The sequence below is a fragment of the Chelonoidis abingdonii genome, chromosome 10 (genome assembly GCF_003597395.2).
Source record: "Chelonoidis abingdonii isolate Lonesome George chromosome 10, CheloAbing_2.0, whole genome shotgun sequence".
Lineage (NCBI taxonomy): Eukaryota > Metazoa > Chordata > Testudines > Testudinidae > Chelonoidis > Chelonoidis abingdonii.
Genome location: NC_133778.1, coordinates 11,231,017 through 11,242,893, shown reverse-complemented (window position 1 = coordinate 11,242,893; position 11,877 = coordinate 11,231,017). Strand labels below are relative to the sequence as shown.

The window sequence follows — 11,877 nt, the reverse complement described above, 5'->3', positions numbered from 1 at the left end:
ACTATAGACAGCTGCAATCCACAGGGCCCTGGGCCGGAACCCGGAGTAGAGGGCAGGCCTGGGTTCCCTCCAAACCTCCCAACTCCTGATCAGACACAGGATGAGCTGGCCCAGACTGTGGGTTCCACAAGAAGGGAAGATCACTGAGGTGAACAAATCCGCCAATAAGCGCAGGACCCACCAAGGTAGAGGAGGAACTTTGTCACAGATATTACTTATGAATATAGGGAAAAGGATCTCGTCAAAAATGTTTAGCAGCTCGTCTCTGCTGCCAGCAGTATGGTTTATTGTGTCATACTGACAATAGAGTTGTTGGCATCTCTCCAAAAGTCAAGACTGAACTTGGCCCAGGAGAAAGGAGCAGGCATCACCTAGTGATAAGAGTTTTACCGCTGACTTCAATGGAAGCAGAGTGAGGTCGCTGCCGACTGCTTTTGGTAATCCCACTCTAGCTAAGGCTTTTCCCCTTCATTTTCACAGCCATGATACCAGTGCCCTCTGTGGCCAGCTGGCTCCCACTTGGTCTTCTGCCTGAGCATACAGTCTGCTGGTAGCCTCATAGAAACCATTCATTGTGGTGATCTCAATCCAGTGCCTAATGGGCAGGTCTCCACATAGCAACAATCACCATCGCAACCCATACTAACTGGCAGTCTGTCCCACAGAGAGGCCAGAGCTCAGCTCCATTGGCTGTCCCTGCATGACAGGTTTGGATCAGCAAGGAGAGAAGGAAACCTGCAACATCAATGAGCCCTGAACTAGCTCCCTAAAAATGTGTGATGGGGGTTGCCACATTCTTTAGAGGGAGAACAAAGTATAATAGTCTGAAAACTCGAAACAAGTTTTCTAAACTATACAGATTCCAATTCCCAGGTTCGGCTGAACTGTGCCTTGGCAAGGAACGAGGACGAGGAGCAAAGATGACTTTAAAGAACCAATCTAGCCAGCTTCCTTCAGGGTGCTTGTGATCTGCTTTGCCCTGGGGAAAAGGTGGTTCTTCCCTCCTGTGTCACAACAAGTTTTTTTAAAGTATCATTTGTTAAAAGAAAAACTTCAAAATGATCAAAAATGTCACCTTTTATCAAAGCTTTCCAATACAGAAGAGAACCTGAAGCACTGCAGCTCCTGATAGCAAGGCCCCAACCCAGGAAAATTCAAGCACATGCTTAATTTTAAACACGTTTAGTCCTATTGCCTTCAATGAGCTTAACGTTGAACACAAGGTCCTGCCCTTAGTGTCTGGAAGCTGATTTTACAAACTAATTTAGGGAGCATGAGTGAAAACCCCTCGCTCATTGAAATCAGCAGCAAAACTTCCATTTACTTCAGTGGAACCAGGACTTCACCCCATGAATGATGCTGAATTGGAAGTGCAGGTTTCCCCTGTACCACCCATGAAGTCAATGGGAGTTGAGGAGGCTCAGCACCATGCAGGATCCGTTCTATTCACATTCAGCTACAATCATCCTCTCGGTAGTACCTGAGCGCTTTCCACATGCGCCTTTGTGACTTGCATCTGTCACCTGGGGGTCTTTCTTTCTCTCTCTCTAGCCCCAAAGTGAAACTGTTCAGGGCTTTTTAAATTTCTATTATTAAAAAAAATGTAATATATGAATCTGTCTGCTTCTGCTACACAAATAGGACCCTATGTAAGTCCTGGCTCACATGACACAGGCAAATTGTATAACCTCTACTTTTAAACCAGATGTGACATTTTCCAGTATTAATCTCAATAATGATTATCTTATGCCTCATTATCTCAACCTCATTATCTCCCACTTGAGTTACTAACTGAGAGCCCCATCCTGCAAGGAGAACTCCCCTCTGAGGCCAATGGGAGTTCCACACTCAGCAAGCTTTCAGCATCGACACCAGCCCTTGCTCACGGTAGAACACCCCTCCCACTTTGCATGTTACAATAAGAATGTGTTGGGGCTGAGGTTAGACTCAAGACTGACTTTCAGCACAAGGATCATCTTTCTCTCTGCACTACACCCTACCACCAAGATTACTAGTGTCAAAAACAGGGAAACGCTGGATGATGGAAAGTGGGGCAAAGACTTCATGGGCAGGGAGGAAAGCATTCTTCATGGAAGGCCTTCAGATGAGGAACCCTTTCAGAGCAGGAATGACATACACTCCTGTCACATTAAGAGCACACAGTGCATAGTTCTGCCCTGTGCACAGGCCTTTCCTATGCAAAGCAGGCTGTGAATCAACCCAGTGACATTTCCTTTGTAAACTATGTCGAGCACGATTCCTCATAAAGTCCATGTCATTGGAAGAATGGAGGTTATGGTCTAACTGGAGATAGATGTACTTGTACTTGGCATTACAGTGATGGGTGCATTGTGACTGGGCAGCTAAGTAAGAATATCAAACAGTTGTCCAAATCTGATGGTTGTTTTCAAGACATCATGTTAAGAATAGAAGAAGGTGGGGATCAGTCTCCTAAGGAGAGTATATACCGAGAATAGAAAGATGTGAGGAGGCAACAGAAAGGAAAGCAAAGGAGTAGAATAAAAAGGTGGTGGAGAGGGATAGGAAGGTGTGGTGGGGTAGGGCAAGTGCCAGTCAGGGCTAGGAGTTTAATTTATGTTCCTCGGCAGACTGAGTGGGTTGAGCCCTTAGGGATAGATTCTATCTTGTACACATTCCCATGATCTGTAAAACCATCTGGGTTGCCTGTATGGTGCGGGGTGATGTTTTTCCCACAGTTACTATGCAGACAAGTTAATTTTTCCACTCCAAGAGTGAATATTTTACTAGGCATAGCAAATAATGTACCTGACCCATTTCAGCTCTTTCTGTTGCTGAATTATCTGCAAACAGCATATTATTATTATTATCTGTACTGTTGTTGCATCTAGAGGCATCAGTCTGTGCTAGGTGCTGTACGAGTGTGCAATAAAAAGATACTCCCTACCCCAAAACCTCCCAGTCTATTTATTCATTACTGAACATTAGTCACTGAATTATTCCAGACCAGTTGATTGCCTAGGAGGCTGTCCTATGGACAATTTGATATTAAGATTTGAGCTGTGTTAGACATAGTTGCAGATCTCATGGTACTTTTAGGTTCCCTGGTTAGATGAGATTAGTTCTTAGACTGAGGTGTTGAGTGAGAATCTTTAAGCATACAAAAGTCTGTGTCTGAGAAGCTCGTTCTATCTCTCTGTAGTTTATTCCCTTTCCTGACTATGCTAGCTACATGTAATAATCTGTCCACTGCTACGTGATGGTAAACAATTCCTTACCTATGTTCAGTGATTGCATCCTTAAAAATATGCACTAGAGCCGGTCAGGAAGCACCAGGTGCTATAACCCTGCCCCTGACACTTCTCTCCTATCCCCTGTCCCACTCCCGCCACGCACCCTATATCAGCACTTGCAAGGGGGTCCTTAGAAAACAGATTTATGGCTGTTTCTGTTGTGGGGATACAGGGCCTTAAAGTGCTATAGTCCTTTTCCATGCTGTAACAGGGCCACAGCAGGGAGGAGGATTTCACCCCACATTTCCAAGTGTTCCTCTGCGACTACGAGAGGTAAAAAACTACTTTTTTACAAAAATGAAAGCTGAGCATGTAGTCACATGACTTTCAGAGGCGAGGCTTTACAATAAAACAGCAAATATTGCTCATCTTATGATAAAATCCCTAGAGTTGGCAACTCTGGCTATGTGCAAACAAAATGGAATGCATTTAGCACCAGATCTTCAGCTGACATAAAGAGGCAGATCTCTTTCATCCATTGGTGAAGCACTGGAATGGGTTACCTAGGGAGGTGGTTGAATCTTCTTTCTTAGAGGCTTTTAAGGTCAGGCTTGATGAAGCCCTGGCTGGGATGATTTACTTGGGGACTGGTCCTGCTTTGAGCAGGGAGTTGACCTAGATGATCTCCTGAAGTCCCTTCCAACCCTGATATTCTATGATTTACACCACCTAAGGATATGGGACCAAATCCATAGAAGTATTTAGGCTCCTAACTTCTGAATACAATGGAAGTTAGAAGCCTAAATACCCTCGTGGATCTGGGTGCGGGCCGTTAGCTTTGTACTTACTCTCTTTGCTGAATAGGAGTGTCTCATACTGCTCTCTCTCATTTATCTAGGGGTCTATATTGCCCCCCATTACAGTAGTATCTGAACAGATCTTAATGTGGGATAGGTGTAAACCCCCTTTCTAACTATGAAGGTAATATGAAAGACCTGTAAATAGAAATAACCTCCGAAGAGCATAGACGTTTTGTATGCAGCATACGGTACCTCTGGACATTTCAGCTGGAAACAATAGAGAATTGTACATGTGAAGGAACCAAATACTTCAAAGTAATATGTCGGTCACAGAAATGGGAACTAAATTCCAAAGATATAGAAATGTTCCAGTTACTTACAGTTTGGTTGTGGTTCCGGAGGGAATTTGATTCGGACGATAGCCAGGATTATAAAAACAATCAAAGGCCAGGAAATTAAGGTGAACGACCAAAGCTATAAAACAATAATAAAGGCACATTTGTCATATTGGTTGTATTGGTGAGCACCGGAACTTGGTTAGAAAGTACAAGTATCAATATGTGTGTATAATAATTTGTATGCTGTAAATAGTGGTTGTGTTGTTTTGAGAGGCGGTTCGAGTTTGTCTTCACTACGGAGCTAAACTGGCGCTGCTGCGATCGATGCAGTGGCATCAATTCAGCGGGTCTAGTGAAGACATGCTTAGTTGATGAGCTAGTGCTCGCCAATCGATTTCTGTACTCCACCTCAACGAGAGGTGGAAGCAACGTTGGCAGAAGAGCGTCTCCCGTTGACATAATATAGTGCGGACCCCCTTGTAAGTAGATCTAAGCTACGTCAACTTGTGCTACATTATTAATGCAACTCAAATTGCGTAGTTTAGATTAACCAGCAACTGTAGCGAAGACAAGCCCTTAGTGGCTAGAATAGGGATATGGAAAAGTAGCGTTCTACTCCCGTCTCCGCTGCTGGGTGAGCTTGGGCAAATCACTTGTAAAGTGGAGATGAGGATAGTGACCTCCAAGGGCTTTGATATCTACTGATGATAAAAACTGGGTCTGACTATTATATGTACGCTATTAAAAACCAGGTATTATTTATAAGGGCAATAAAACTGCAAAATGACATTAAGGTGTTTCACTTGGAAATACCGAAACACAGGAAGGTTCATTTCTTAGATGGACATAATGCTATGCACATTGAGATAGTGCTAGATAACAGTAATGGCAGGTGTGTGAAAGTTCCTGGGATGGTGGTTATTATGCCAGAAGTCAAAGCGTGAGAGGATTGTTTTACTGTGCCCAAAGCCAACCCATTTTAAACATATTTTTCAACAATATTCACAATTTTTAAAAAGAGATATTATCCACAAAGTTTTCCAAAAGGGGAAGAAATGTTCTTTTTTACTGAAAACCCAGAGTTAGGCCCATTGCTTAGGAGCTTGATTCATCTCTGAGATACACCATCAGAGGGAGGAGGGATGAGAGGAACGCCAGCAAGGCCAATAGGCCTCATGTGGACTTACGCCAGTGTAACTGACAGCAGAGCTGATTTCTAGGAGTCGATAGAGAGTCTTTGCATTGTCCAATGAGGGAAACAACTCCACCAAATCAGACACAGGAAAATGCTCCTTCCCATTCAGCGGCTGTTTGCACAGTTTCATCATTTAACAACATTTTAGCCTTTACAAACAAATGATTTACATGCCTTTTCTTCTCTGTGCTATTGAGAATCCCAGTATGTCACAGAAAATAGCACCTTTATCATTCTTTTACATTATTACCCACTTTCTCCTCCTCCCCTGCAATCAAATCTCTGATGCATATTGTTTGTTTAAGAATACCTTGTGCACATACTGTGACAAAGTTCCTCCTCTACCTTGGTGGGTCCTGCGCTTATTGGCAGATTTGCTCACCTCAGTGATCTTCCCCACAGGCTGGGTCAACTCCTCCTGTGTGTGATCAGGAGTTGGGAGGTTTGGAGGGAACCTGGGCCCACCCTCTACTCCAGGTTCCAGCCCAGGGCCCCCTGGATCGCAGCTGTCTATAGTGCCTCCTGTAACAGCTGCATGACAGCTACAACTCCCTGGGCTACTTCCCCATGGCCTCCTCCAAACACCTTCTTTATCCCACGCAAAGGACCTTCCTCCTGGTAACTGATAATGCTTGGTACTCTCAGTCCTCAGCAGCAACCCTCTACTCTCAGCTCCTTGCACCTCTTGCCTCCCACTCCTCACACACACTCCTCTCCGCTGGCTCCCTCTCGCTGACGGAGTGAGCTCCTTTTTAAAACGGGTGCCTGATTAGCCTGTCTTGATTGGGCTGCAGGTGTTAATAATCACCTGTCTGCTTAATTGGTTCTAGCAGGTTCCTGATTACTCTAAATGCAGCCCCTGCTCTGGTCACTCAGAGAAGAGAAAACTAACTCATCCAGTGACCATCATATTGCCACTACCAGAACTCCTGTACCCCACTGGTTTGGGTCGTCACAATACACACACACACACACACACACACAATATTATAGTAAATTGCCTGAACGTAAATTGCAGGGCCAGGGTGTTTGGGAGCACACAAGAATCAATGATTGACAAATAGACACTGCTGCTAATGAGGAGGCTAGAAAGATCTGCAGGGTTGCTGGGTGCACCATGGGAGGAAATGGATTCTGAGTTTCTCTCTATAGACAAGTCCTTGTTCCTTACAGTTTGGGGCCAAAATGGCCCCAGGTTCACCATCCTCGAGAAGTCTCCCCTTAGCAGTGCTCTCTTGACAGAATTAGGTTTAGCTGTAGACATAAGAACATAAGAACAGCCCTATTGGGTCAGACCAAAGGTGCATCTAGCCCAGTATCCTCTCTAATAACAATGGCCTGTGCCAGGTGCCCCCAAGGGAATGAACAGAACAGGTAATTATCAAGTGATCCATCCCCTGTCGCCCATTTCCAGCTTCTGGCAAACAGAGGCTAGAGACATCATCCCTGCCTATCCTGGCTAATAGTCACTGATGGACCTATCCTCCATGAATTTATCTAGTTCTCTTTGGTACCCTGTTATAGTCTTGGCCTTCACAATATCTTCAGGCAAGGAGTTCCACAGGTTGACTGTACATTGTGTGAAGAAATACTTCCTTTTGTTTGTTTTAGACCTGCTGCCAATTAATTTTATTTGGTGACCCCTAGTTCTTGTGTTCTGAGAAAGAATAAATAATACTTTCTTATTTACTTTCCCCACACCAGTCATGATTTTAGAGACCTCAATCAAATCCCCCTTTAGATGTCTCTTTTCCAAGCTGAAAAGTCCCAGTCTTATTAATCTCACCTCATATGGAAGCTGTTTCAGACCCCTAATAATTTTGTTGTCCTTTTCTGTACCTTGCAGTCTGCCTACCTGGAGCTAGCAGCAGGATCAGGTCCTTGGTTCAGACAATGAACACACCAGATATGGCCATGTTCCTGCATCGAGTTCCCACCAGCATGGACCTCTGGACAGTTCCACTGACTTCCGTGGAACTTCACCTGGATGCTCAGGGTCCATACTGGTGGATCCCAATGCAGGATCAAAGCCTTTCATAGAATATCAGGGTTGGAAGGGACCTCAGGAGGTCATCTAGTCCAACCCCCTGCTCAAAGCAGGACCAATCCCCAGATAGATTTTTGCCCCAGATCCCTAAATGGCCCCCTCAAGGATTGAACTCATAACCCTGGGTTTAGCAGGCCAATGCTCAAATCACTGAGCTATCCCACCCTGACTTCAGCTGGTGCAAAAATACAAGTTTTCACTTCCAGCTTCTCCTCCTCTCTCTACACCTGTCATTTGCTCCCAAAGGCTTTAAAAACCACGGGACTCTCCTTCCCTCCATTCCATTGCCTCAGTCTCTCTCCTCACCCCTCCAGCAGCTTCATTTTCATACTCACAGGCTGCCTCTTGACGCTCAGCCAGTTCTTCCACAGCAGGATCCGCAAGTGCTGAAAAAGTGAAGCCATTCTTGGGAGAGCCCAAGCAAAAGCAGACAAGCAGCCTCCTCTCGCTCCCCTCAAGTCTCAGAAAGCAAAAATTTATGCTCTGACCCAACCAGATTTGCTGCATCCAGCATATGAGCTCCTTTCTCCTCCCCACAGCATAGCTTTGGAGCAGCTACCTGAGCCACTCGTAGCTGCCGTATTCCCAGTAAATCTAGCTCCCTGCTCTACTGCAATAGCTCCTAGCAAATTCAACAGGTTATTCTTCTAATGGTGAGAAGACAGACGCAGCAGCCTGTAGTGGCTTGTGTTAATTATAATATCCAGTCTCTCTTAACTGTGCTTTGTTCAATCTCAGAGTGATAAAATGGGTGGCATTCCAAGATGCGTCTGCTGAAGTTGCTACACGCCTTGATGAAACTACATATCTGCCCACACATTGCACCTGAGGAAGACGTGTCATAAAAAATTCATCAGTAGGCAGCTTGCCAGGCCTGTATGACCGGTCATATTTCTCTGCCCTCCTTTAACACACACACAATGACTGAGAGTCAAAAACAGCAGCAGCAACACGTGCATTCTCTGCTTAGCTAAAGTCAAATTAGCTGTATCTACATGGAGGTTCTCTATTAAATCTAAACTTATGGGAAATTATGATAAGAATGTTAAGGATGGAGAATGTATTCATTGCGTGTAAAATTCAACCACCATGGGCTGATCCAAAGGCCCAAATTTCTAACTTGGGCTTTCTTCCTGTAGGCTCAATCCTGCAATCTTTACTGAGGCAAAACTCTCATTGAACTCCATGTGACCGATGCAATGTAATGGGAATTTTGCTGCAGGACTGAGTCTTTTAGGAGGTTAATTCAGATCACTTGTGTTATTTAAACATCATTTTTGGTTGGTGAATTTTCATGCTCTTAGCCAGCTAACTAGGAAAATTAGACAGATAGCTAGATAGCTGGATAGATGGAAAAGTAAAGATAGACTGCACATTGGACAGCATTACCTCATACAAGACATCTAGCATGTATGAACAACTATGAATTATGGAACTGATATGCAATTTGCTATGGAATAGCTCAACAGCTCAGCCAGGTGGGAGGATCTGAGCAGCTGATTCTATGTAGAAGAAGACAGCTGCATACACACATACCTGGGTACCTTGCCTGGTAAGGCTGAGTTCATTCTCAAATTCAATTTAACTCAGTTGTGACTCAATCCCATAGTCAGGAGTTGGGAGAACAGCAGTGCAGTTAAACAGTGAGTGGGATTTATCTATTATAGTCTAGGGCCACTACTAGAGAAAAATTGAGAGTAAAATCTTTGACCTGAAATCTCTCTTACTACAGAATCTTGAAGATTCAGGTAAAATGGGACACACATGTACCCTCTCACTCAATCAAAACCATAACCTAGTCAATGAGGTTTGGAAATAAAGTTGGGACATGATCAGAATCAGTTATCTGAATTCTCCTAAAGTCTGGGGCTTGGAATACCATGGGAGCTGGATTTGAAATACCCCTTGTTTTAGTTTTGCAAAGTCTATACGTCAACAGGAAGTCTATGTAAACCAAGATCACATCTCATCTTTTTGCTCATCTCCTCACTTACATATAAATTGATTTTATTACGATTATTAGTGACCTAAATAAATGTGGATTTGGAAATAGGACCCATCTATCTATTGACATCTTTATACTACACTGATCACCACATGATCTTGAATTAAAAGATAGTCTTTCATATCTGTTAGGTTTAAAGTATGAGAGAGTTTGACTCTTTTGGTGGTGGAACACACAAGATTTCAAGTTTCCAAGAGTTCAAAAGCTTGTTTCTTTCACCAGTTCAATAAAAGATATTACCTAACCCACATGCATCCAACAAAGTGGGTATTCACCCACGAAAGCTCATGCTCCAATACGTTTGTTAGTCTACAAGGTGCCACAGGACTCTGCTGCTTTTACAGATCCAGACTAACATAGCTACCCCTCTGATACCTAACCCACCTTGTCTCTCTCGTATCCTAGGACCAACATGGCAAAAAGAACACTGGAAGCACATTAAAGTATGACATCTCTCTCTCTTTCTAGTCAGCCACTAAACAGCTGCACAGTTCCAAACTGATACACGCTCAAAGTTGTGATGCAGTATTGTCTGAGCTTCTAAGCAGTCAGGAAGTTTCATAAATTCACAGATTCTAAGGCCAGAAAGGACCATTGTGATCCTCTAGTCTGTTCTCTTGTATAGCACAGGCCAGGGAACTGCCCCATCATAAACAGATGGTTAAGGGTTAATGTCTCTTTTACCTGTAAATGGCTAAGAAGCTCAGTAAACCTGGCTGACACCTGACCAGAGGACCAATAAGGGGACAAGGTACTTTCAAATCTTGGTGGGGGGAAGTCTTTTGTTTGTGCTCTTTGTTTTGGGGGGTGTTCACTCTTGGGACTAAGAGGGACCAGACATCAATCCAGGCTCTCCAAATCTTTCTGAACCAGTCTCTCATGTTTCAAACTTGTAAGTAATAGCCAGGAAAGGCGGGTTAGTCTTATTTTTGTTTTCTCAACTTGTAAATGTTCCTTTTTTTGCTGAGAGGATTTTACCTCTGTTTGCTGTAACTTTGAATCTAAGGCTAGAGGGAGTTCCTCCAGCTATATGAATCTGATTACCCTGTAAAGTATTTTCCATCCTGATTTTACAGAGATGATTTTTACTTTTCTTTCTTTAATTCAAAGCTTTCTTTTTAAGAACCTGATTGATTTTTCCTTGTTTTAAGATCGAAGGGGATTGGATCTGGACTCACCAGGGATTGGTGGAGGGGAAGGAGAGGGGATGGTTAATTTCTCCTTGTTTTAAGATCGAAGGGGTTTGGATCTGTGTTCACCAGGGAATTGGTGAAGTCCCTCAAGGCAACCCAGGGAGGGTAAAGTTTTGGGGGAGCAGAAAGTGCTCCAACCACTGAAATTCTGAATGGTGGCAGTGTACCAGATCTAAGCTAGTAATTAAGCTTAGAAGTGTCCATGCAGGTCCCCACATTTGTACCCTAAAGTTCAGAGTGGGGAAGGAACCTTGACAGCCCCAAAATAATTCCTAGAGAGATCTGTTAGAAAAACATCCAATCTTGATTTAAAAATTGTCATTGATGGAGAATCCACCATGACTTCTGGTAAATCTTTCCAATGGTTAATCACTTCCACGGTCACTCATCACCGTGATGAGTACAGTAGAAATGGATTGGTGAATAGGTAGATTAGACTGGATTTGGCTCCAGGAGTGGGCTGGTTCCTTGCCAAGAGAGAAATGAGGTGACACTGGATATTTAATCCTAATCTGTATTGCTTTAACATGTGTACACTTCTGGTGATAAATTTTAGATATTATAAAAGCATATTTTATAATGCACACTTCCAGTCAGATGGTTTGTGTGTCTAGTTGTTGTAAGATTCTGCTTGTTTATTCCTTGTTATATGCAGGTGTCATTCGGTATCACTCACGCCCCCCTGCCCTTGCCCCGCTGGTCTTGGTGCCAATCAAAATTACCTTCATGCTGCTGCTAATCTGGACCTGCCCCTTCCCAAGAGGAAGACAATTTGCACCTCAAGAGCTCAGCCAAGTTCTTCCACTTCCAAGAGGACTCTTCTCCTCACATAATGAGTACTACAGCCTCCATTGTCTAAATTCCTGCCTTTACCGCATTTAATCATGGAGTGCTCTCCCAGGTCAGCAGAGCACTGCGCTTGTCAAAGCTTTATGCTACACTGTGGCTATAATAAGCAGCAAGAATAATATCTGCAGTAGCTATACTCCAAGAGAAGTCTCCTAATTCAACCGGCTGCGCCCCTTGGGAAATCAATGGGTTTTTTTTCATTTCCCCTCCTGTAAACTGGTGTGTTGTGTCACTAGCG

At 43.8% G+C, this 11,877-nt stretch overlaps 1 protein-coding gene across 1 annotated transcript in view; it reads right to left on the bottom strand.

Annotated features, from left to right (window-relative positions):
• ABCA12 (ATP binding cassette subfamily A member 12) overlaps nucleotides 1–7,996 on the bottom strand; it is a 142,703-nt gene extending 134,707 nt beyond the window's left edge. The window contains exons 1-2 of the mRNA XM_032805314.2: nucleotides 7,928–7,996; nucleotides 4,393–4,486 (exon numbers count right to left, since the gene is read on the bottom strand). Coding sequence (XP_032661205.1) covers nucleotides 4,393–4,486; nucleotides 7,928–7,996 — 163 coding nt within the window. The remainder of the gene's footprint in view (nucleotides 1–4,392; nucleotides 4,487–7,927) is intronic.
• Between the last annotated feature and the right edge of the window lie 3,881 nt (nucleotides 7,997–11,877).